Genomic DNA, 27,500 nt, shown 5'->3' with positions numbered 1-27,500 from the left:
CAAGTTTATTTCTGTAGCACATTTCATACACAGTGGCGATGCAAAGTGCTTTACATAAACAAGAATAAGAGACAAGTATAGGCACATAAAAACAAAGAATAACATGATTAATAATAGATCCAAATGTGTTAAACAGGTTATAAAGGAATGAGAAAGACCTGTCAGGCGTAGCACAGTGCTCATTCAGTAAAGGCACAGCTAAACAGATGTGTTTTCAGTCTTGATTTGAACGTGCCTAATGTTGGAGCACATCTGATCATTGCTGGAAGCTGATTCCAGCAGCAGGGGGCGCTGTTAGTGGCTGAAAGCCAATTCACCCTGCTTTGACTAAACTCTTGGACAGTGGCCACACCAACTCTTGGGGTGGCACACAAAAAATTATGTATTCAGTGTTATATTCTGTATGAATTCAGTGTTATACAGTGTTAATAATATATATGTTAATAATATATAGTGTTAATAATATATATATATATATATATATATATATATATATATATATATATATATATATATATATATATATATATATACATATATATATATATATAGATATATAGTATTTTTTTGGTAAATGGTAAATGTAATAATGTGGTTTTAATTTATTTAATTAATAACCCTTGAAATATAGCAATTTATTCTTTGAAATAATTTAGCAAGTACATGCGCAAACCTAATGAAAATCAATATTTAGTTAAAAAACACTTTTCATATATACAACTTTTCAGCTATTTTTCACATAATTTTATTGTACAGCATACAGTATAAGCCATGTCTAAAATTAATGAAGATTAATGGAGTTAATTAATAAATTAATAAAACAAATGAACACACACACTCACAAATATCACTAATATCACACACACTAATAATATCATTTGTCCATATCCTTTTTTGAGCCACAATATTACTAATGCAGCTTTTTCTATTGATGCAAGTTAAATAGTAAAATGCCGTTGCTGTCTATTGAAGGTGTGTGCGTGCTGTCAACGATGATCGGAGACGGCAGTGGCGGTTCTAGTTTAAATGACACCCTGGACGACCTTAAATTGTTAGATTTGTTATTCAATAAATATAACAATTGAACTATATTTATTCTAAATTAATACAATTATTATTAATATTATTATACAATTATTATTATAAATAAACAACAGAAATCAATGCTAAATGTTACTGGAAAACAATGTAACAACTGGATTGACATGCTAAAATCACTAAATAAATCAATTGCTTGATTATTAATTATGACAATTTTAAAGAATACACTGAACATGTTTTATATAATTATCAGTGGTCTTAGACCCAACTCATGGCCGAGAATTAATGTTATGAAGTCTTAGCTCCCTGACTTAGATTCCTGCTTTCTGCTTTATAGCCATGCTTAGTGAAAGTAACATCATCATCATATTATATAAACTTTTAATTTGTCGACTTGCAAAACTCCCTGAATGCCAACACCTCTGCACAACAGGCTGTTACTCCGGTTTCATGGCGCATGAGCAGCATGCATTTTATCGGCAAGCATGCAAAAAAACAGGATTCACACAGGAGTGCGTGCGGCGCATGGGAATGGTTTTCTGCGCACATGCGTCAGTTTCACCAGCGTTGAACCAGCGCTGAGGGGGAGAGGCAGTGAATCAGCTACACATACAGACGTCAGTGGCACTAACAATAATTTAGTGCATTTTATTTATTTATTGAAATATTTGGAATTTACATAAGTACATTTAAAGAGCCCATATTATGGTTTTTTGAAAATTCCCCTCCATGTAGTGTGTAACACAGCTCTAAGTGAAGTGAAGTATCCAGCTAAGGCTTAAATCTGTAAGAGTACAGTGTTTAAAACTGTTGATTCATCTATAAAAGAGTCGACTCATAGTGCTTCAAACGAGTCGCCTTGATACCGATTCATTAGGTGTTTCGCCATGACGTACGAACGAAACCAAGTTATTCACGTGCACGCGCAATCCCGGGAGATTTCAAACCTGAGGCCCCGCCCTCTGACGCAGAAACCCAGACACACACACACACACACACACACGCACATAAACATGCCGGTCGATTGAAGTCTCACTGCAGATGGATATTATCGAGTCTCTACCCAAAGATGAAACCTCAGCATTATAACCAAGCAGTTGGAAACTACTGGAAACTACATGCTACAAAGAATACTTCATCAGCGTTTGTTAAAGGAAGGATCAGTAAAGAGTAACTTACTGATGGACGTCAGGATGGGTTTCTTCCTCCATTTCTCAAGTGTAAGTACGTGCGATTAAAGTCGTTGCCTCGTTGACTCTAGCTTGCAAATGTATTTAGTTGTGATTTGTTACTTGTAACCGCGTGTACTGTATCAGGTTAACATCGACTGTATTTACATTGACCCACTGGCAGCTAAAATCCACGCCTACACTATCGAGCGTGTATGAACTGTGATTACTTTTATATTGCTGATTAGCTGTTTGGCTTTTCACTCTCTGACTGAAGGCAGTCGACCAATCGCAACAGGCTGTCATCGGTCCAATCAGCGCAGATTAGCTTCGCGCTAAGGAGGGGTTTGGGAACAAATGAATCACTGGACGATTCATACGGGAGTCGCTGGATTAATTAGGTAAAAATAAATGCAGATTATAAGACCATGAAAGTGTTTTTTGACCTTGCATGCATATTAGACTGTTGTTGGAGACCCTTACAACCAAGATATGACCCTATTTCATGTATAATATGGGCTCTTTAAATTAATAATATGAACAGGACATTCATACTGGGGTGGCCCCAGGGGTGGCCAGAGTTTACCCAGGGGTGGCCGTGGTCTATACAGTTTTTCTGATCTATACAGGAGTGATGTGCTCTGATTTTCTGGTTCTGGTCAAAATCCTGGCAGAGCTGCAACTGTGTTTTTGGGAAGGCCAGTAGGGAGGCCGTTACAGTAATCCACCCTGCTGCTGATAAAAGCATGAACAAGCTTCTCTAAGTCTTCACTGGAAACAAAGCATCTAGTTCTTGCAATGTTTTGGAGATAGCATGCTGACTTAGTTACTGCTTTGACATGACTACTGAATCAGAAAGAGCTTTGTTACCACATTAGGAATTTGTCTTTGTGACAGGAGCTTCCAGTACAGAGTACAAAACGTACAAACAGTGCAACAAAGTACAAACATAGTGCAGACATGAAACAGTTTCAGATTCTGTCCGACTCTAAACTCAACCCTCACAGAAAACAATCTGCACTTTTACACTGTCAAAATACTTCATTCTGTCTGATTTATGAGCTGTTTTCTCATTGGACCAAATATAAATAAACATCCCCATAAGTGCAAAGTTTAAAGGTATTGTTACACTTGTGGGGACATTTGGGTCCCCATAACATTAGAAATGCAAGGCACACACACACCTCCAGAGCAGCGATGGCGACACGGCAAGCCAGAGGGTTTCCTCCATACGTGGATCCGTGTTCTCCGGGTTTGATGGTCAGCATCACTTCATCATCACACAGAACTGCAGACACCTGATACACACACACACACAGAGAGAGAGAGAAAGAGAGAGAGAGAGAGATCATGTATATTTATGATGACCATCAGACATGTGTGCTTGTGTGTGTGTGTGTGTGCGTGCGTTTGTGTGTGTGTGTGTGTGCGTGTGTGTGTTTGTTTGTTTGTTTGTTTGTTTGTTTGTTTGTGTGTGTGTGTGTGTGTGTGTGTGTTTACACTGCAAAAATGCTTGTCTTTTTTCTAGTTTTTTGTCTTGTTTGTGGTCCAGGGTTTCTGCAGGTTTCACCAAGTTAAATTTAAGAGACTTTTTGAGACCTTTATGAATGAAACTCTACACTCATACAGGGCTAAATGCTCAGGAATTTTTCGAATATTCCACTTGGAAAAGATTTTCACTGGCTCCATCAAAAAAATGACTTTAATTTAATACATTTAAAGTTCATTCATTGCGTCCCTATACATTTATTAATACAATAATAATTATAATAATAATAATAAATATATGTCAGTGTCCTTAGCAGTAAATAAATGGAGAACATTTAAAAAATGTTTCTGTAAGAAAAGTAATTAAAACATTATGGTAAATAGAAAGCATGTTTTTAAAGAGAAAGTTTTATTGAGATGGATTGTTGGTGATTGTAAGAGTGTTATTGGCCAAATCGGGCCAATAGTTTCTGGATGCAGCCTTTATGATGCAAGCTGAGATTGCATCACTCAGCGATGCAATGTCAGACTCAATGCACTCAATGGAGTGAGTGACGTCACTGTGATGGGTAGGGTTAGGGGCGGGGTTAGGTGAGCGCATTAAAAAGCATTGGATGCAGCTCAGATTGCACTGCACCGAGTCTGCAGCCAGACCCCTCTCAATCGGGCAGCTATACATGAACAATGGAAAATAAGACCCGTTAAAATAAGTTTTAGGACCTGCAACACAACATTTCAGTAGATTCATACTTTTTAAGGCCTTAAATGACATTTTAAAACCCCACGGATACCTTTGTGATTAAAATATTGAAATATTCATACAGTTTTTCTCAGTGGCTTTGGTGCATTTCTCTCAACACTATTTACATTTGCATTTCTCAAAACAATTAGTTATTTGTGCACATCCTAGTAGCAGTTTCTCATTCCTTTCAACAAATTGTGAATGCTTTTGGACATGCGTCAACTGCTCTCATACAACTCTCTGCTGTTTATAACATTATCATCTGCTTATGTCATGTCAGTCAAAATGAAATAAACTTGTAAATGCTGAATAGTCGCTCCATATAAAAATAATAGTCCTCATTTCATTACTGGAGTCATTACATACAAAAATGGTGAACTAGTTGTCAAAATCTGTCAAACAAATTTTATAAAACAAATTTAAATCTTTATTTTCCTGAAAAAGTCTTTAAAATTGAACAGTTTCATGAACGATTAACAGACCTGTGTGTGTTGTAGGCTCAGTTCCGATATGTACTGCAATATTGTGTACAGTTGTGCACAGCTCCATCAAAAGGGAGTGTATTTTTGTTGTGAATAGGGATGTGTTTATTCTTTTGCACAATGCTGGGAATAAATTAGGACTGCAAAGAGCAAATGCAGTAAACGTGAAACATACATATTCAGTGTCTTGTACTCAGATACCTCACTAAATGCAGTGATGTCTGACTTTACTGTAGTTTTCAAATGGCTGTGCAAATAGTATATAGCACTGTCTTGAGCATTTTCAGGAAGTTTCACCAAAATCAGACTTTTTTGCATTTAAAAAATAATAAATAATCATAATGAAAACAATGATTAAGCCATTTGACTATCGTGTTCATAAACAGTGGTGTCAGGACGTTTCATTTTGACAATACTGACAGTTTGATTGACATCAACACTTGCTTTTGAGGAATGAGCTCTCCATTTTGAGCAGGTGACGCGCTTTTGCAGGTTATCAGCTTGGTTTTGCAGTTTGCACTAATAGTTTTGAGAAATGCATGAACTGTTGTGCAAATGTAAATAGTGTTGTGAGAAATGCACCAAAGCCACTGAGAAAAACTGTAAAATAAGTTAAGACCTGCAATGCAATATTTCAGTAGATTTAAGACTTTTTAGGGCCTAAAATTTGACATTTTAAGACCTTACGGATACCTTGGTGATTAAAATATTAAAATATTCTTAACATCTAGAAGCATTTTTAGACAGGCAAAAATATTGTCGTTTTCAGCAAAAAATGTCAAAGTTAAGTGAGTTTTTCATTTAAAATAGTAAAATAATCTGCCAATGGGGGAAGCAGAATAATCTTGTTTTCGCTTTAAAATAAGATCAAGTCATGTCGAGCTTTATTTTCATTCATGTGTGGACATAAAGAGAGACACAACGAAATGTTGTGTCTCACAGGACAACGTGATACATAAATTAATCATAAATACAAACACAACACTAGACATAACTAACATAAATGTGGCGCAGTAGGTAGTGCTGTCGCCTCACAGCAAGAGGGTCGCTGGTTTGAGCCTTGGCTGGGTGAGTTGGTGTTGCTTTGTGGAGTTTGCATGTTCTCCTTGTGGGTTTCCTCCGGGTGCTCCGGTTTCCCCAACACTCCAAACACATGCGGTACAGGTGAATTGGGTAGGCTAAATAGTCCTTAGTGTATGAGTGTGAATGAGAGTGTATGGATGGTCACAGCTAGAAGGGAATTCGCTATATAAAAAATAAGCTGGAAAAGTTGGCGGTTCATTCCGCTGTGGCGACCCCTGATTAATAAAGGGACTAAGCTGAAAAGAAAATGAATGACTGAATGAACATATACTATAAGATACCTAAACTATACACATAAGACAGGCTACACAAGTACTTTTACATGAGACTGAACAATGTTGTGCAGGATATTGTGCAAGAGAGGTATTAAAGGCCATTGGCAGATTATTGACAGTTTGAGTGTGTGTGTGTGTGTGTGTGTGAGAGAGAGAAAGACTCACAGGATACACTCCTCCTGACAGAGCTTTACCCAGAATCACCAGATCTGGCCGCACAGCCTCATGGTCCACAGCCAGCCGGCGGCCAGTGCGACACAAACCCGTCTGAACCTCATCAGCAATGAACAGAACCTGCAGAGCAAACATTAAACTGACATCAGCAACCAAACACTGGCAGTCTTGGAGATTAATGTGTGTGTGTGTAACATATAAGGACTCAAATCTGTATAATGACATGGGTATGTCTCAGTTATTTCAAGCACATGGTAATCCCACTGAATGATGTTCTTTACAAAGTAAACTGCAGTGTTTCCTGTGAGGGTTGGGTTTAGGGATAGGGACAGAATATACAGTGTGTACAGTGTGAAATTGGTAAATCAATCAATGGAAGCCTATGGAATGTCCCCACAATTTACAAAAAGTAGTGTGCTTGTATGTGTGTGTGTGTGTGTGTGTGTGTGTGTGTGTGTTTACTCACATTGTATTTAGTACAGAGTTCCCGGACTTTTTGCAGGTATCCGGCATCAGGAACGACGACACCCGCTTCACCCTGGATGGGCTCCACCATAAACGCAGCCACATGTGGATCCTGTAGTGCTTTCTGTATAACACACACACACACACACACACACACACACACAATCACACACATATACACACACACAATCACACACATATACACACACACAACCACACGCACGCACACACACAAACAGAAGAAAGCAGGTTGAGCTTGTTGAGAAACGTGATAGTCCAGACTTCACGCTCCGACTCTAAAATAATAAACATTATCATGAGCTTTTATTATTATAAGCTTCTTTAATAATAATTGTTTTACGTAATCATAATCTAATAATGATTAGTGTTATTACTAAACAAAAATCTTAACATAGGAAATACTGCAAAGGCTGCTGGCAAACTAACAGCGCTAATAAAACATGCTCGCTTGTGTGTAAATGAACACAGTGAGTGGATATATTACATGATAAACACAGGTCAGATTTGATGATCACTGTCACACCAGCCTAGATAACAACTACAGTTTTATTACATTACTAAAATACTTAAATCTCAGTTTTTGTGATTTAATGTTCGCATAAAGCTTTCATCTTGCACAGGGGCGCAACTACACATTTACTGAGGGGTATGCGGGTTCAAATTTTGTGTGATCCCTCTTATTTTGGCAAACTAATAAATAAATTAATTAATTAATAATAAATGAAGACAAATTTTCAGATTAATCGTATAACTTTTGACATTATGTATGATTTGACAGTTTATTTTGATAAAAATAAAAACAAATCTAAACATCTACATGAACACTTTAGGCTGTGTGACTGCATGGTATTGTGTTAAATGATTTTGAATTAAACAATAACAATATCATATTCGTATAAAATGCAAAATAATGTTTTTTAACAAAACATATTTATTGGTTTTTATTATTTGAAACTTTTAATAAGGATAATTTTAAAAATAGTTTTGGCACAAGCAGCTCAAGCCTGTTTAATAATCACTGCTCACATGTGTGTGTGTGCATTAGGGTTGGGTGATGTCGACCAATCTGGCATTGTATAATGACTAATGTGAAACATCGCGATGCACGATGGCATCGGAGAACTAAAGATTTATGAATAATCAATTAATTCATAATAATAATAATAATAATAATAATAAACTTTATTTGTATAGCACTTTTCCAACATACATGCAACTCAAAGTGCCTCACAAACAACAATAAAAGAATTAAAATAGACCACAAAAACTTATTACATATCCTGAAATAAAAGCATTCATGTACACAAAATATAAGTATATATCCACATGATCACACACACAATAGTCCTTACATACGCAGGCACACACCATAAATAACATACATAAACCTACAGCAAAATAGATAACATGCGTACACCTAACAAACTTGTTTAATCATACGCAATTTTAAAAAGATGCGTCTTAACACGCTTTTTAAAAACATGAATACTTGGGGATTCTTTCACTTCAAGGGGGAGAAAGTTCCAAATTTTTGGAGCATAATGACTAAAAGAAGTGCCGCCAGATCGCATCAGGTTTACAGGATAAAATTCTAAAAGTCCAGCGCTAGAAGAGCGTAGCAAGCGGTTTGGATTATATTTTGTGAAACAGTCGGAAATGTAGGAAGGTGTCATGTTGTGTAGTGCTTTATAAACTAATAAAAGAATCTTAAAATCGATCCTTTGGTGCACAGGCAACCAGTGTAATTCTATTAATACTGGTGTAGTGTGCTCTCGTTTCTTCAATTTCATTAAAACTCTGGCTGCTGCATTTTGTATCAATTGCAACTTCAGTGTAGAACCCTTAGGTCAGGGGTGTCCAAACTTTTTGGGCCGAGGGCCAGATGCAAAAAAAAACAACGTTGTCGCGGGCCAAATTTTACACACATCACACAGACACGCATATATATATATATATATATATATATATATATATATATATATATATATATATATATATATATATATATACACAGTTGAAATCAGAATTATTAGCCCCCGTTTATTTTTTCCCCAATTTCTGTTTAACGGAGAGAAGATTTTTTTCCACACATTTCTAAACATATTAGTTTTAGTAACTCATTTCTAATAACTGATTTATTTTATCTTTGCCATGATGACAGTAAATAATATTTGACTAGATATTTTTAAGACACTTCTATACAGCTTTAAGTGACATTTAAAGACTTAACTAGGTTAATCAAGTTACAAGTTAAGGTAATTAGGCAAGTTATTTTATTACAATGGTTTGTTCTGAAGACTTAAGGGGCTAATAATTTTGACCTTAAATGGTTCATAAAAAAATTAAAACCGCTTTTATTCTAGCCGAAATACAACAAATAAGTCTTTCTCCAGAAGAAAAAATATTAGATAGATAGATAGATAGATAGATAGATAGATAGATAGATAGATAGATAGATAGATAGATAGATAGATAGATAGATAGATAGATAGATAGATAGATAGATAGATAGATCATATCAAGAACTGCTGCTTAATTGAATGCATGTAATAGCGACACCCGGTGGTTATTTATTGAATTACGTTCATTTTTGTATAGCGGGCCAGATTCTATTGATATTTATAAAAAGCCTTGCGGGCCGCGACAAAACTGATTGCGGGCCGTAGTTTGGACACGCCTGCCTTAGGTAGACCAGTATAGATAGCATTGCAATAATCAAGCCGAGAGAAAATAAAAGCATGAATTAATTTCTTGGCATCATCAAAAAATAGGAAAGAACGAATTTTGGCAACATTTCTTAAATGATAAATAATTAAATAATTCATAACCAATATAATTATTTGTTGTCTACCGTTTCAACTAGCTGACACACATTGTTTTACCTATAACCAAATCATAAATAAATAAAGATAAGTTACACACAGATGACTACCGGTCAATCACTTTTTCCGCAGGACTCTGGCATGAATAGGCAGTGATCTACATCGTTATAATGGCGTCGACAAACTTGGTTGGTAAAAAGCTGCACAACCAACAGCAACCAGCCAACAGTATCTGAGAGTTTCACTAAAATGACTTCAAGAGTTCACATTTAGCTGATGATTGATTATGAAGCGTGTTTGGCATGCTATCCCAGGAAAGAGCCCTGCGCTCATAAGATCCTCGAGCCCGGGGCTCCCTCTCATTTACAAGGGGAGAGGGGAGTTTGAGCTATGTTAGATCTGGAGAACTCCCCTGCTGTAGTAGCTAATGAACAGATAGTGATCGCTCTTAAGAGATAACTACTGACTAGGAGCATGTCTATGGTGCTGATTTGGATTAGTCAATTAACTTAAGTTAAATGTTTTTGGATGGTGGGAGGAATCCCACATGAGCACGGGGAGAACGTGTAAACTCCGCACAGAAACGTCAGCTGGTTTGGTAATAACCAGAACCAAAGACGTTCTTGCTGTGAAGAACCAGTGCTAAACATCGCGCCACCGTGCCACCCATATAGGAAAGGAGGAGGAGTAGGGGTGGAAGGGAGGAGTCTTCAAAATGTAGATGACTGTGGGATGAAACCTAGGGCATTTATAGAGGCCTTGGAGTCGTCTGATTGGTGAATCATAAATTGGATAATGCAGGGCCGGCTGCAAGCAATCGTAAGCACGTGATCCTCTCGAAATTACTCTATAAATAAACTTCACTAAGCGTGAAAGGGAAAGATTGAAGCAGTGTACTGACGCAGAATCACGTTACCAAAAGACCGAAAAAATGTTAGATAGAGACAAGATTAATAAAATTTTACGTTTAACAACTATAGTGAGACGGCATCCAGCGGTACATCCTTGATAAACTGTCCGACGTGCACTGCTCTCTGGGGTTTTGTGCTCAAAGCACCTGCTGACTGCTGGAGCTCAGACGTGCCCATATGCTAGAGTGCATGACAGACTGTGTGTGTGTGTGTGTGTGTGTGTGTGTGGTCACGTGATGTGCATTTTCAGCAGTAAACTGTGGATGGAGGGCTGTTCAGAAATGCTGGATGAAACACCAGTGGGGTTGTGGATCTTTTCATTCTAAAATGCTATTTTAAACTAAGACGTATTCATGTAAACAGGGCCTGAGTGTGTGTTTTTCGCGAGCGGGTTGCTGCTGCGATGGGGGCAGGGTAGAGGATGGCGTTGCGGGCTCAGCAATATGATGTCCATTGCGATAAACGATGCCATCGTGTATTGACACAACCCTAGTGTGCATGAGAAAGTTTGTGTTTGCATTAGTGTGTGATCTGTACCTCTAGTGCAGGAATGTCATTATACGGCACCAGCTCAAATCCAGGCATAAAGGGCCCGAAACCATCATAACTGCTGGGGTCCGTCGAGCTGGAAATAGCCGCCATCGTACGACCCCAGAAATTCCCAGCTGAAGAGCAAGAAACACCACAGATGAGCAGAAACACAAACACAGAATAAACAAACACTGTTGACTTAAGCTTTAAGCTGAAACACACACACACACACACACACACACACACACAACATCATGCAAACACCTTTAAAGGGATAGTTCACCCAAAAATGTAAATTGACTAATTTACTCATCTTAAATGCAAACCTGGAATTTCATATTTCATTTTTTCTGTTGGACATTAAAGAAGATACTTTGTAGAATGTTGTAAAAAGATACCAACTGACTTCCATAGTAGGAAAATAATACTATGGAAGTCAGGGTGCTTTCACATCTGTGCATCGATTCAAACAGAGATTACAATTGTTACATTGTTGCTCTTTGCTCTTGGAGCGGTTCGCTTTCACACTGCAAAGTTTCTAATCGGACCAAAAGAGCTAAAACAAGTCACGTGTGAGTAAACTCTCCTCACATTGGTCAGAGTGTCAGGGTTTATTTTGCAGCGTCTCGCTCAGCTGTCAGGAGAGGTGGTGGTTTGGTGGTGATTGACAGGGTGCGCGCGTGACCTGTCTGAAGAGTGAGGAGAGATGAGAAGTGGGGTGGGGAGGGGTGAGAAGGGTGCGCGACGATGCCTATTTGAGGACCGGGAAGGAGACGCGAGATTACCGGGAGATCATCACTCGTTTGTGGGAATCCGGAGACTCACGAATCTTCCAGCCCTACTCATAGTTCTCTCTTCATATAGCCGTAAGCCTATTACATATCCATAAAACACAGTGATATAACCGCGCTCGGATGGGATCGCTTCTCACTGCAATCGATCCGCTCTAGAGTTCGTTTCAATCGAGCCGAGACCACCTCATTCAAGCCATCTCGGGGCGATTGATTTGGCGTGGATCCGAGAGTGATTGGTGGTTTCACATATGCCAAACGAACCGCGCTAACTAGGCAACTGAGACAGGTTCCGAAACAAAAGTCTAGGTGTGAAAGCACCCTCAATGGTTAAAAAAGTCTTTCAACATTTTTCAACATATCTTTTGTACTCAACTAGAGCTGTCACGACTATGACATTTGACGATTAATTGTCCAAGAATAATTGGGATTATGTGATTAAATGTCTGACTTGGTGTTTTGATGATCGGTTTTCTGTTTTGGGGCTCATACAGTAATTCAATACATGGAACAATATAAACATATCCTGTATAAAAAAAACAATAGTTAATATAATTACACTAACATGTTCTTATTTGTAATTTTAATGATTGAAATTAATATATTGGGCTGCACGAAAGCTCAGTGGATAGCACTGTGACCTCACAGTAAGAAAGTTGCTGGTTTGACTCCCAGCTGGGCCATTTGGCATATCTGCGTGTTTGCATGTTCTCCCCATGTTGGTGTGGGTTTCCTCCGGGTGCTCCAGTTTCCCCCACAGTCCAGACACATGCGCTATAGGGAAATTGATGAACTAAGAACCCTTTACACTAGTGCGTTTTAGTTCTAAAACGGTTTTAAAATGGCGTTTTAGAATGAAAACGATCCGCGTCCACACTAGCGTTTCACCCAGCATTTCTGAACAGCTCTCCGTCTACACCAAAACATAGTTTTTTTATCAGAAAAAGTCTTTATTAAAAAAAACAAAATTTCTGTTCATAAATGTAAGTAAAAAAAAAAAAAAAAAAAAAAAATATATATATATATATATATATATATATATATATATATATATATATATATATATATATATATATATATATATATATGTAACCGGTCTTGGGGTGCAGGGTGATACGGCTGTGTCAGGATGCAAAATGCAGGATATACAGATTATACATTTACTCAGCTCCACTCTGAAGAGGCATAAGGGATGTTATATTGCATCTTAATTGAGCCTATGCATAGAATAAAAGAAACTCAAACGAGTTTGGAGCATAGGGAAGATGAATAAAAGTTGACATAAGCTTCATTTTTGTTTAAACGGTCCCTTTAAAAGGTGAGGTCTGTACGTCAGTCCTTGTTTTAATGCAGTGCATCAACAAACCCAATAATACTGTGTAATTTACCTGCAAAAACTATCTTGGCCTCATATTTAGGGATGCCCTTGACACTGTACGCCCACTTTCGGGCCAGTTTACAAGCCGTCTCTCCACCCTCCACACCTGCAACACACACAAACAAACAAACAGAAAGGATCAGATAGGAGTGTGTGAAGTGAGACTCCAGTATGTGTGTGTGTGTGTGTTCTGAAGCGCACCAGTGTTCATGGGCAGCACTTTATCGTATCCGAACAGGCCGGTGATGTACTGCTCGTAGGCGCCCAGGATGTCGTTGTAGAAGGCTCTGGATGTGAGTGTGAGTCTGGATGCCTGAGCCGTCAGTGCCGCGATGATCTTGGGGTGGCAGTGACCCTGGTTTACTGCACTGTAGGCGCTCAGAAAGTCAAAGTACCTGCGGCCCTCAACATCCCACATGTGAACCCCTGCAACAACAGACGAGGATGATGATGATGAAGAGGATGATGAAGGCTAGATAGTGGCTGACTTAAAGAAACAAACAAATTTTTCTAGTGCTGAACAGCAAATGGCGCTCTAGGCTAGTGTTTAACAGCAGATGGCGCTCTAGGCTGTAGTTTAACAGCAGACGGCGCTCTAGGCTAGAGTTTAACAGCAGACGGCGCTCTAGGCTAGAGTTTAACAGTGGATGGCGCTCTAGGCTAGTGTTAAATAGCAGATGGCGCTCTAGGCGAGTGTTTGAGAATAGGCCGCGCTCTAGACTAGTTTTGAACAGTAGGTGGCCTTCTAGGCTAGCATTTAACAGGAGACGGCGCTCTAGGCTAGCATTTAACAGCAGACGACGCTCTAGGCTAGTGATAAACAGCAGATGGCGCTCTAGGCTAGTGCTGAACAGCAGATGGTGCTCTAGGCTAGAGTTGAACAGCAGATGGCGCTCTAGGCTAGTGTTTAACAGCAGAAGACGCTCTAGGTTAGTGTTAAACAGCAGATGGCGCTCTAGGCGAGTATTTAACAATAGGCCGCGCTCTAGGCTAGTTTTGAACAATAGGTGGCACTCTAGGCTAGCGTTTAACAGCAGACGGCGCTTTAGGCTAGTGTTGAACAGCAGACGACGCTCTAGGGTAGTGTTAAACAGCAGATTGCGCTCTAGGCTAGTGCTGAACAGCAGACTGTGCTCTAGGCTAGTGCTGAACAGCAGACGGCGTTCTAGGCTAGTGTTTAACAGCAGACGGCGCTCTAGGCTAGTGTTTAACAGCAGATGGCGCTCTAGGCCAGTGTTTAACAGCAGACATCACTCTAGGCTAGTGTTTAACAGCAGACGTCACTCTAGGCTAGTGTTTAACAGCAGACGTCGCTCTAGGCTAGTGTTTAACAGCAGACAGTGCTCTAGGCTAGTGTTTAAGAGTATATGGTGCTCTATTAGTCTTTGTGTTTGCTCATACCTTCTCCTCTCTCCAGGGCGACAGGCAGCGGGTGGTAGTTGTGAGCGCCATATCGATCCTCGCGGGCGAACACCTCCTCTGACGTCATCGGACGCTCCTGTGTTTTAGCTCTGGAGGCTGCAGAGGAGGATGTGCGCATCCCAGAATGCACTGCGCGGGTTAGGGAGGGCGTCACTCGGCTGACGCCTCTCATCAGACTCTTCATGCTGTTCATAATGACTTGTTCTGTTCACACTGAGACACAGAGGAGAAGAAAACCCCACATCAGCAATCTGCTACTATGCTGACTCACAGGCGTTTGTAGCTCCGCCCTCTACTAAAAAGAGCACAATCTCATTTGAATTTAAAGCGATAGTCACGAAAATGGCACAATTAGGATCAAAGCCTAAAGCCTGGTTTATACTTCTGCGTCAAGTGACCGGCGTAACCCACGGCGCATGCAACGCGCGTAGCTGTGCATTTATACTTCTGCGAGCTGTCTCTGTTGGTCTGCATAAACACTTCCGAAATGCTAGTTGGCAGTGAGGTGTAAATGTTCCTCTGTGTCGAGTTTCTTCTGTGCTGTTTTGCTTTTCCTGAACACTTCCGGGATGTACAAGTGGCTCATACTCGCTCATTTTGAGGCAGGAACCGGCGGACGTGCAACAACTTCAACTATGAGGTAAACACAAAACAAAACTTTCCATCCGGAGCTCTTTCACGGGACTCCACACTTGTAAACATTCGCTCCATCAGGCTCGCACCATTCACGCGGCTCTCGGTCCCGTCCAGACTCGTCAGCGCTACCAAGCCGACCAATCACAGAGCTTGCGCTACGCGTAGTTGCGACGTGTAGTTACATTTTTTTACAGGTGCACGTCAGCGACGCCGATGGCCAGGGCGAAGGGCTATGCGTCAGTGCCGTAGCATACGCCGGCGTTTGACGCAGAAGTATAAATCAGCCTTTATGCTGTGTTCACACCAGATGTAGCAAGCGCGGATAAATTGTGATATTTGTGCGTAAATAGACGCGTGAACATTTTAAGTTTACTCGCTTCATTCCCGCGTCAAATTTACTTCACAACAGAGGCGGATTCGCGTGATGGGCAGGGCTTCTGTCTGCCTGGTGACTCTAGCTTTGTTGCTAAACGGCTAACATGGATGGAGAAAATAACTGTGTTTATGTGTTTTATGAAAGCTGAAAAACAGCGTCGATTCATTTGGAGCCGTGTCTGAGTCCACTAGATCCTTTAAGAAGTGCACCAGCTCTGTGAGCTCATACACTCTACTTGGATGACGGAGGCTTTCAGCAGTGCTTCTGACAGAGCCGAGCCCAGTTTGATCAAGTGTTGTCTTTGTGTGCAGGAGGATTTTCCCTCGGGACACCAACAACAGGCGCTATGTCATAATCACACCCCTACAAGCGCAAGCTCCTGATTGGTTAATGTGGCGCGTTGAAAACGCTGAAAGTTAAATTTACGATCTTAAACGATTCACGAGAAATAAGCGATACGCGGGCCACTCGCGCACCATCATTCGTGTATCGTGCCGCAGGATGTCTATTCGCGTCTTTGCATTGACTTAATATGTAAATCCCTCGAGCTTGATGCTTCTTCCACGTCTGGTGTGAACACAGTAGTAATAAAGGGTCAGTTTCAGAGAGAAATAAAATATTATTTTAGTGGTATTTTGAGCTAAATCTTCACACACTCTAGGGACATCAGAGACGCATTTTACATCTTGTAAAGAAAGGCATAATATGTCGCCCCTTAAAGAAACTAAAATAATTTAACCTCAGCATTTTGAATCAATCTGTGCAGCAAAAACATCCCATAGTAGATCTGTGGCAAGTTTTTTAGAAATTGTTTATGCAATTTTTCCAAAGCTTTGACACACTTAGACACAAAACAATGATTTGAGCTGTAATAATTTACTAACTTTTACATCAAAGGTGCAGTGTGTAAGTTTGACGCCCAGTGGTTGAAATGGGTATTGCACGCCTGGATCAAAACACATTTTCACTCGGCTCCTCCTCTATGAGTCCAGGCAAGTGCAGGTTGCCAGATTGACGTGAGTGTCCCTGACTATCCGCTTGTTAAGTGTGACGTCACGCGGAGCGGCTTCCGGGTCCAAGCGCTCTATTCAACTGAATGGTGAGACTCATGAAATGGTAATAATAAACGTTTACAAAGCGATTTATCGTTTTCGAAAATTATGATCGCAATATATAAGTCCATGCCTAATATCCGATGGCCAGAAAGTGATTATTTTTTTTATAAATTGTTAAATTTTTGGTATTTGTTATGCAGCAAGCCCAGAGATTGTTGTGTACACTATGACTTTATATACAATTAACTTTAATGTGTGATAGGAATAAATCGTGATCATAAACGAATGATTTCTCCACTCAAATGAATGGCGGCTTGGACCCGGAAACAGTATACATACGTCACAAACACGTCACCACTTAACAAGCGGATTGAGTTTGGAGGCTGATTTAAGGTTGCTTGGAACCGTTTTCTAACTAAAAGCAACAGCATGTGATAGAAGAAATATTTTCCATACTAATAGGAGTTTATATTTAATGAAATTTACAACAGCTTCTATTTCTCACAGGTGAACAAAGCTCACCTCAGGTACACCTCATGTGCTTTATCCAGTGTTAAATGCGAATAATGTGAGTTTGAATGCCATTTTACATCACATTTAATGCCATACTACTGAAAGCAGCAGCAGACTTGACCTCAGATCTGGGAAATAAAATAAACCATTCCAAGTTGAACTTTAGAACTGTGAAATAATGCAAACCAACACATATCAGTGATTCAGCATCTACATTTAATAATGTTAAAGAGGGTCAATATGTATTCATTATATTGTATATACTTGCTGTATATATAATCAGTGCTTCTGAAAGGCTGTATTTACATTTCTGTCGTGTTTCGTCTGCTGCAAACAGCCAAATTGCTTATCACTGCAACTCTCATCATGCAGCATGTTATTAGGACACAGGGTTACAATGTGAGCAGGGGCCTGTTTCAGTAAGGAGGTTCAAACAACTCTGAGTTTAAACTTGAACTCTGAGTTGATTTACCGAGAGATTAAAAACTCAGAGTTTTCGGTTTCAGAACAGCTGATCTGAGTTGGGTCAATCAACTTCGAGTAGACCAACTCAGAGTTAAGCGCGCACACCTTGACTTTAAAAAGGCATTATCAATGGAGCGCAGACATTACGAGTGACTATGGCAATATGTTATAAAAGAGATCAGCATTTCTTTCTCCAGCTGAACTTGATGTTCTCATGCAAAGTTATAGCAAATATGAGCGTATATATTTGAAAAGAAGCAACCATCAGTGAAGAAGAGACAGTTAGCGTGGGAAAACAGCTGCTCAAGTTAATGCCTAATTTAACTTAAGTATTTAAATATTTAAGTATAATAAAATAAGTAATGTAATTTGTGACGTTTATATATTTTTTCTAAACTTTTTTATACATTTATTAGTTTTAAATGATTTAACAGTGCACTTGTGTGTCTGCCTTTTTTATTGATCAAGTGATAGAGGTTAATATAACATTTAGAAGGTAAGCAGTACTAAAAATAATTTTTAGAAACAATAATAATCCCATTAATCTAGTTACATGCATGTCGAAGGTGAATTTAATTTAATTATTTATTAAAAAAGGATAAGTCATTCTAGTACAGTTCTTCTGTGTGTGACTAAAATGTAGGCAATAACTATGTTTCCATCCAAATATATTACATAAATGTATGTGCAAAACTGGAATATTGCATAAAAGATGCGAATAAAATTCCATCCAACGAGTCAAAGAGAAAAAAATCGTCACTTCCTGAATAAACTGGCACCAAATATCAACAGTAAAAACAGAATTTACTGTGGTAGAAGAAGCTGCGTCAATTAATTCTTTATTTAGCCTAATTAATGTACTTGCGCCTTGATGTCAGAAGACAATGCTGAAACACAATGAACACGTGGGGGCGTCTGAAGCCAGACGCGGAGACTCTTGACACGCACCAGATGTTCGGAGGTAATTAATAATATACACTAATACTGAAACAGTTCAGGCATTTTAGAATGACTAAAACAATATTTAAGACATGTTACAGTGTGCTCAGCCTGCTGGTTTGTCCATTTACACACATTTTCATCATCATATGATCATGATCTTTTTTTTATGCACATACTGTAATTTGTTAAGAAAAAGTGTTTCCATCGAAGTTTATGCGCACATTTTCTACGAATAAAAGTTTATCCTACTCAGTTATGCGCGTTTTTTATGCATATTTTAAAAAGTTTTGTGCATCATGACGTTTCTATCAATCGTTTTTATGCACGTATCCAAAATGAGCATTAAAATAGGTGTGTGGAAACGTAAGGCTAAGACGAGAAATACCGCTTCATCCTTAAAAAAGGGGAGAAGACCGACAGAAACTCTGAGTTTAGAGAATAAAACCTGCTCCAGACCAGGTTAGATTCACAGAGTAAGTTACCACAGTAACTGAGTTAAAGTTACCTCTCTTTCAGAAACAGGCTTGACTTACCCTGCTTTCTCGAGTTTAACAAACCTGCCATTTTGAAACGGAAAACCCAGAGTTTCTCTCATTTCAGGGTTAAAATACTCTGAGTTTTCAGTTAACCTCCTTTCTGAAACAGGCCCCTGATCACCTAATGTTTACATTCATAATATTTATATTATTTGCTAACTAATAACCACATCATGTGGAACTCTGAATCGGCGTCTCATTTCGGAGTCTGCTACTGTCCACCAGAGGTCACATTTCTGTCACGAGCACGTGCTTTGAGAGCCATCATGACTGAATGAATGAAATACGATGTTTCCACCAAGGCAACCCGGGGTGCTGACATATAATTGGCTAAACTGGCAGTGGGCGGGTTTAAGGGACCAAAACAAAGACAGACGTTCTAGCACGTAACACCCATGTTCAAAGCAGAATATCTGACTTCAGCATTGTTTTTCAGATAAACAAGAATCTTCCCTTAGCATGTTTCTGAAATATTTGCAGACATATCATGGTGTTTTTAAGCTTTAGAAGAGTCAAAAACTGACAAACAGCACCTCTAAACAAAGTTTGAAATGAATGGATGAAGGCTACACAAACTTACTTATAATAATAATAATTATTATTATTATTTACTAGTAATATGACACCAAGAGCAGCAGAGTGACAGGTAAGCATGTGAAAATATAACAACATTCTCTAATGATCAAGATGATTTGTTGTACCCAGATGAGCCTGTGTTACTAGTTTTGTAAGTCATTATCAGGGATTAACATTAATATAGCTTGACTTGGAACATTGTGATCAGAATGAAGTACTCCACAGAGTTGTGTAATGACCAAGAATACTCCCTATCAGGAGGGCGTTACATTTTTGTGGACGAGATCTTTTTGCACTTCAGCAGTGTTGTGCTTTTCTTTGTAATGGTGGGAAAAAGTCGATTAAGCTGTGTTCATTTTTATTGGCACCAATATGTGACCCTAAATCACTAAACCACTTATGATGAGGGTCCAGTTTTTGGGACACACTGAGATTTATGTCATCTGAAAGCTGTATAAATAGGTTTTCTATTGACGTATGGTTTGTTAGGATAGGAAAGAGACTGGATGAGATACAACAATTAGAAAGGCTGAAGTCTGAGGGATCAAAAAATAAATAAAAATAAAATAATCTCCTTTAAATTTGTTCAAATTAAGTTTTTAGCAAAACATATTACAAAGCAAACATTTAATTTTAATATATTTACAGTAGGGTATTTACTAAATGTCTTTATAGAAGATAATCTTTACCTAATATTCTGTTGATTTTTGGCATAAAATAAAAAATAATAATTAAAAATGAAAATTTTTGATACATTTTTTGTCTATTCTCACAAATATACCTGAATTTCATCAGTCTGAGCTCAAACGTAAATCTTTAAAGAAACTCAGTCTTCATGAGCAGTGTATTCCTATCTAATATATAACATTAGAGTGGATAATATACTATGATGTTCATATATGTGAGACAATAATAATAGGATCCTATGATGTTCGCATATGAGATGAACATGTGGCCTCTAGATCAAAAAAACAGTCATAAGTGTCCATTTTTGGAAACTGTATGTTGTGTTAGAAAGGGACAATGTTGGGCTGAGATTCAGCTCTATGAAAATCTTCATAAAATCTAAATATTAAGAAAAAATCTCCTTTAAATTTCTTCAAATTAAGCTATTAGCAATACATATTCCAAAGCAAACATTTAATTTTAATATATTTACAGTAAGAAATTTACAAAGTCTTCATAAAAGATGATATTCACAAATATTATAATGACTTCTGGCATGAAATAAAAAAAAAACTAAAAAAAAAAAACGATAATTTTGGTAATTTCTGATCATGTATTTTTAGCTATTCCCACAAATATACCTGAGTAACAACACAAGACTGGTTTAGTAATATTTGCTGGTCACAAATATAATAAAAAAAAATAATAATTGACTAAATGTCTTCATGGAAGATGATCTTTACCTAATATTCTAACGATTTATGGCATAAAATAAAATAATAATTATAAAAAAACTTTTTTTTAATTATCATTTTTTTATCTTTTTTGGCTATTCTCACAAAAGAAACTCAGTCTTCATGACCAGTGTATTTCTTGCTAATATATAACATTAGAGTGAATAATATACTATATTATTCGCATATGAGAGATGAACATGTGGCTTCTGGTTTAAAAACTCAGTCATAAGTGTCTATTTTTGGAAATTGTATGGTTTGTTAGGACTGGACGATATTGGGCTGAAATACCGCTATTTGGAAATTTGGATTCTGAGGCTTTCAAAACTAAATATTGAGAATAATCACCTTTAAATTAGTTCAAAATACAGATTACAAAGCAAACAGTAAGTTTTAATATATTTACAGTAGGATATTTACTATAGGTTTCAGTGGAAGATGATCTTTACCTAATATTTTAATGATTTCTGGCATAAAATAAAATAATAATTATAAAAAAACTGCAATTTTTATAATTTTTGATGTTTTTTTGGCTATTCTCACAAAAGAAACTCAGTCTTCATGACAAGTGTATTTCCTGCCAATATATAACATTAGAGTGAATAATATACTATATTATTCGCATATGAGAGATGAACACGTGGCTTCTGGTTTAAAAACTCAGTCATAAGTGTCCATTTTTGGAAATTGTATGGTTTGTTAGGACTGGACGATATTGGGCGATATTAAATTTGTTCAAAATACAGATTACAAAGCAAACAGTTAGTTTTAATATATTTACAGTAGGATATTTACTATAGGTTTCAGTGGAAGATGATCTTTACCTAATATTTTAATGATTTCTGGCATAAAATAAAATAATAATTATAAAAAAACTGCAATTTTTATAATTTTTGATGTTTTTTTGGCTATTCTCACAAAAGAAACTCAGTCTTCATGACCAGTGTATTTCCTGCCAATATATAACATACATTAGAGTGAATAATATACTATATTATTCGCATATGAGAGATGAACAAGTGGCATCTGAATCAAAAAAACAGTCATAAGGGTCTATTTTTGGAAATTGTATGGTTTGTTAGGACTGGACGATATTGGGCTGAAATTGGAAATTTGGATTCTGAGGCTTTCAAAAACTAAATATTGAGAAAAATCACCTTTAAATTAGTTCAAAATACAGATTACAAAGCAAATATTTAGTTTTAATATATTTACAGTAGGATATTTACTATAGGTTTCAGTGGAAGATGATCTTTACCTAATATTTTAATGATTTCTGGCATAAAATAAAATAATAATTATAAAAAACTGCAATTTTTATCATTTTTGATCTTTGTTTTGGCTATTCCCACAAAAGAAACTCAGTCTTCATGACCAGTGTATTTCCTGCCAATATATAACATTAGAGTGAATAATATACTATATTATTCGCATATGAGAGATGAACACGTGCCTTCTGGATCAAAAACTCAGTCATAAGTGTCCATTTTTGGAAATTGTATGTTTTTTTAGGACTGGACGATATTGGGCTGAAATACCGCTATTTGGAAATTTGGATTCTGAGGCTTTCAAAACTAAATATTGAGAAAAATCACCTTTAAATTAGTTCAAAATACAGATTACAAAGCAAACAGTTAGTTTTAATATATTTACAGTAGGATATTTACTAACTGTTTTATGTAAGATGATCTTTACCTGCTATTCTAATGATTTCTGGCATAAAAAAAAATAAAAAATATTATTAAAAAATATATAATTTTGATCATGTATTTTTGGCTATTCCCACAAATATACCTGTGCAACCTTATTATATTGGCTGGTCACAAATATAACTGCAAAACAAATGTATTTAATCAGTCTGAGCTCAAACGTAAAGCTTAAAAGAAAACATTAAAAAAAATCTTATAATCTTATAAAAATCACTATAATGTTCGTATGTGAGAGATGAGATGAACATGTGGCCTTTTAATCAAAAATTCAGACATAAGTGTGCATTTTTGGAAATTGTATGGTATGTTAGGACTGTATCTTTAAAAAATTATAAAAATATATACATTTGATCATGTATTTTTGGCTATTCCCACAAAAATATAAGTTCATCAGTCTGAGCTCTCAGTAAAACCAGTGTATTCCTCTTTAATACATACTATTAGAGTGAAAAATACACTATAATGTTCGCATATGAGAGATGAGATGAACACGTGGCCTCTGGATCTCCAGCGCATGAAAGAAACTGATGAATGGACAGAACGCAACAAAAGCAGCAGGTGTTTCTCATTCAGAGCTTCACAAAGAGGCTGAACCCGCTGATCACCAACCACGGCAGAGATTACAGCACATCCCAGACGACCAAATATTCCTATTAATCATTCAACTGTTTCCTCGAGTGACACAAAACTTTCCATCTACTGTCACTTATTTATACAGGCGCAAGATCACGTGCTCTCGACACTGGCTTGTGATTGGCTGAGCACTTGCTACCCACAGTACGCCTACATCAGATCGTGCCAAGGGTTAAATAAAGCCGCACACTGAACACTTAGACAGCTGTCAAGACAAATTCAACTATTATAAATACACAATATAAAGTAAAATCAGCTCTAAATACATCACAAACATGTTCTCTATCAATGAGCGCGCACACTGATAACGTACATTAAGCGCATCATTAGCATATTCGTACAGTAATAAATAATATATGCTGTTTATGTGGGTGTATATGTGTGTGTGAGATATTATCAGCCTGTGTTGTTCATGTCACGCCAGCAGAAGTGTATTCATGTGTGTTTTACCTGATGCGGGTCGGTGCGGGTCTCTTCTCTTCTGCCGCTCTACGTGCCTCGCGCTGCTCTAAATGGATAATGCAAATGAACGCAAACGCGTCACTCTGCGTCATGACGCAACGACTCGCAGCACCGCTAAATGTTTAACCGTTTTCCACAGAAATGTCGATAATTTATGTAAAACATTTCTCGAATTGCTTTATTGCGGTTGTTTTCTTTGAAAGAGGATGGTCATGTTAATCAATAAGGGTTTTGGTGAAGATCGTGACGCAATACTGACGAAGGATTGCCTGAAATGAGTGCTCACTCTCACACAGCACCATATTTACTCATTCACCGCAAGCAAATTATATAACGTGTTATGTAATGAAGTATACTATTATAAGTATATTAAAATAATGTATAACAGAACATAATAATTAGCGATGTTAGCTATACATATTTATAGTTAAAGCCCAAATTATCTAAATAAATATCATATCGAGTCTATGTAAAGTAATATTATTCTAACTATATAATCAGAAGAAATGGAATATTGAACATACTTGTGCATTTCGTGTCCTTTAGTTTGGTCAGCAGCATCTCTACGTGCGCCCTAAATGAAAGAACTCCATTTCCCAGAAGGCCGTGCGGAGAGCTGTCAACATGGCCGCCGACAGCAGTCTGGAGTTTCTCAAAAGTGTTAAAGGAGTGATTTTGGACATGTGTGGAGTTCTGTATGACAGTGGAGAAGGAGGAGGACGAGCCATACACGGCTCTGTGGAAGCGGTGAAGAGGTGATAACAACTTTTTCCCAAATACATAATATTAATACACGTTGAATATACGTAATCATGAACTGACATGACGTTCAAAATAGCATTACCGTACGTCTCCTATGCATATGGATATATATACTGTGCATATTGTCAAAATATCTGCATGTATACTGCATTAACCAGCATAATCCATCCTGCACCTGCTATTTCTGCCACATTTTGATGCATGTGACTTGGGTTGTGTCTCAAATGACGCCCTGTACAGCATGTACTCATTGTACACCATGTTCTTCATGTCATACACTTTCTACTAATGCACTCAACTGTCTGGTTAATCAACTTTATATTGTTAATAACACTAAATAATCACACCCTTATAAAAAAAAACACTACAGTGATTTATAGTAAATACTATAGTGTTTCTGAAGCATACATTAGTAAAGTGTTTATACTATAGCATCTACAACTCTTTGTTAATGAATACTCAAGCATACATGGGGTAAAGTTGGTTTTCTATTTGCATATTCGTTCAGTTACAACTTGTGACACGCTCCCTGTGTTGTTTACCATGGGACTTTAACTATTCGGTCTGAAATCAAAGGTAAATATGACTTCAAAACAACATTAGCACTATTTATTTGACTGTAAACAGTGTTTTACTTTAATAGTCATTGGCTGCTAATATGATTTCACTATTTAGAATATGCAAAAAAATACTTTCCTGAAAGTATATTATTAAAGAGAAACGTCTGAATGTGTGAAAATAAAACCAACTTTACCTCTATGAGTACTTCAACAAGCACACTGCAGTATTAAAATAAAAGCTTTGGTATCGCACAGCTGTGTTTATTAAAGAAAGGGTACTCTTTCATTTTAATTTGCATTTTGAAAATTTGATAATGTTGTTTTTTAATTGTGATAATGTGATTAACAAAGATTGTCAGTAATCTAGTTATTTTGTTGATTAAGGTTCATATTCATAAGTGTACATTTTCTAAAAAAACACCCTGCTTTACTGTGTTATATAAGCGCTTAAGAATTATTTCTGTACTATTCATTCAACATAGAACTAATAGAAAGGCCATTAAAACTGTCTATTTGTGTTCTGTTTTCAACATTGTACATTAATGTAAAGATTCTGCTTGATTATATTTGTGAGAATTTTATTTAATTATTTACTTTTTTGTTTTGTTCTTTTGTTTTTTTACTTTTAAAATTTTTTTTATTTACCTTCTATCACTCCGGCATGATACACTGACCGGCCACTTTATTAGGTACACCTTACTGGTACCGGGTTAGACTCCTTTTCATCCTTTGTGGCAGAGATTCAACAAGATACTGGAAATATTCCTCAGAGATTTTGCTCCATGTTGACATGATTGCATCACACAGTTGCTGCAGATTTGTCGGCTGCACATCCATGATGCCAATCTCCCGTTCCACCACATCCCAAAGGTGCTCTATTGGATTGAGCTGTGGTGACTGTGGAGGCCATTTTAGTACAGTGAACTCATTGTCATGTTCAAGAAACCAGTCTGAGATGATTGAGCTTTATGACATGGTGTGTTATCCTGCTGGAAGATGGAGACACTGTGCTCATAAAGGGATGGACATGGTCAGCAGCAATACTCAGGTAGGCTGTGGCATTGACACGATGCTCAATTGGTACTAATGAGCCCAAAGTGTGCCAAGAAAATCTCCCCCACACCATTACACCACCACCAGCAGCCTGAACCGCTGATAAAGGCAGAATGGATCCATGCTTTCATGTTGTTGATGCCAAATTCTGACCCGACCATCTGAATGTGTCAGCAGAAATGGAGACTCATCAGAGCAGGCAACGTTTCTCCAATCTTCTATTGTCCAGTTTTGGTGAGTCTGTGTGAATTGTAGCCTCAGTTTCCTGTTCTTAGCTGACAGGAGTGGCATCCGGTGTGCTCTTCTGCTGCTGTAGCCCATCCGCCTCAAGGTTGGATGTGTTGTGTGTTCAGAGATGCTCTTCTGCAGAGCTCGGTTGCATCGAGTGCTTATTTGAGTTACTGTTGCCTTTCTATCAGCTGGAACCAGTCTGGCCATTCTCCTCTGACCTCTGACATCAACAAGGCATTTGCGCCCACAGAACTGCCGCTCACTGGATATTTCCTCTTTGTCAGACCATTCTCTGTAAACCCTAGAGATGGTTGTGCGTGAAGTTCCAGTAGATCAGCAGTTTCTGAAATACTCAGACCAGCCCGTCTGAAACCAACAACCATGCCATGTTCAAAGTCACTTAAATCCCCTTTCTTCCCCATTCTGATGCTCGCTTTGAACTGCAGCACATCGTCTTGACCATGTCTACATGCCTAAATGCATTGAGTTGCTGCCATGTGATTGGCTGATTAGAAAATTGCATTAATAAGCAGTTGGACAGGTGTACCTAATAAAGTGGCCAGTGAGTGTACATTGTTTTATTCTCATGTTTCAGTTGTTTACAGCAAAATAATAATAAAAATACTTTACTATTACCTACAGTCAGGGATTGTGCAGTATTTATGATACGTGCATTTCAAATAAGTATTTTTGTATTTCATAGTGTTGATGAAAATGGCCTAATATTATGTATCAAAATACTTTAGTGTCTTGTATTTTTATCTTTCAAAAATACTTTGTAAGAATTTGCAATTTT

General features: G+C 37.6%; 2 protein-coding genes across 7 annotated transcripts in view; one reads left to right on the top strand and one right to left on the bottom strand.

Annotated features, from left to right (window-relative positions):
• oat (ornithine aminotransferase) overlaps positions 1 to 24,144 on the bottom strand; it is a 33,047-nt gene extending 8,903 nt beyond the window's left edge. The window contains 8 exon segments of one of the 5 annotated variants that reach the window (NM_001317170.1): positions 3,395 to 3,508; positions 6,446 to 6,574; positions 6,921 to 7,043; positions 11,211 to 11,338; positions 13,384 to 13,479; positions 13,575 to 13,799; positions 14,775 to 15,008; positions 24,087 to 24,144. In NM_001317170.1, coding sequence (NP_001304099.1) covers positions 3,395 to 3,508; positions 6,446 to 6,574; positions 6,921 to 7,043; positions 11,211 to 11,338; positions 13,384 to 13,479; positions 13,575 to 13,799; positions 14,775 to 14,988 — 1,029 coding nt within the window. In that variant the 5' untranslated portion in view covers positions 14,989 to 15,008; positions 24,087 to 24,144. 5 annotated transcript variants of the gene reach the window in all.
• A 552-nt stretch (positions 24,145 to 24,696) lies between these two features.
• Positions 24,697 to 27,500, top strand: part of lhpp (phospholysine phosphohistidine inorganic pyrophosphate phosphatase) — a 12,975-nt gene continuing 10,171 nt past the window's right edge. Inside the window, exon 1 of one of the 2 annotated variants that reach the window (XR_012387452.1) lies at positions 24,697 to 24,853. Coding sequence is in view for 1 of the 2 variants with exons in the window: in NM_001098781.1 (NP_001092251.1) it covers positions 24,723 to 24,853 (131 nt within the window). In the remaining variant the exon portion in view is untranslated. 2 annotated transcript variants of the gene reach the window in all.

Source organism: Danio rerio, chromosome 12 (assembly GCF_049306965.1).
Source record: "Danio rerio strain Tuebingen ecotype United States chromosome 12, GRCz12tu, whole genome shotgun sequence".
NCBI lineage: Eukaryota > Metazoa > Chordata > Actinopteri > Cypriniformes > Danionidae > Danio > Danio rerio.
The sequence above is the reverse complement of the archived record's forward strand: the minus strand, read 5'-3'. Positions and strand labels throughout refer to the sequence as shown.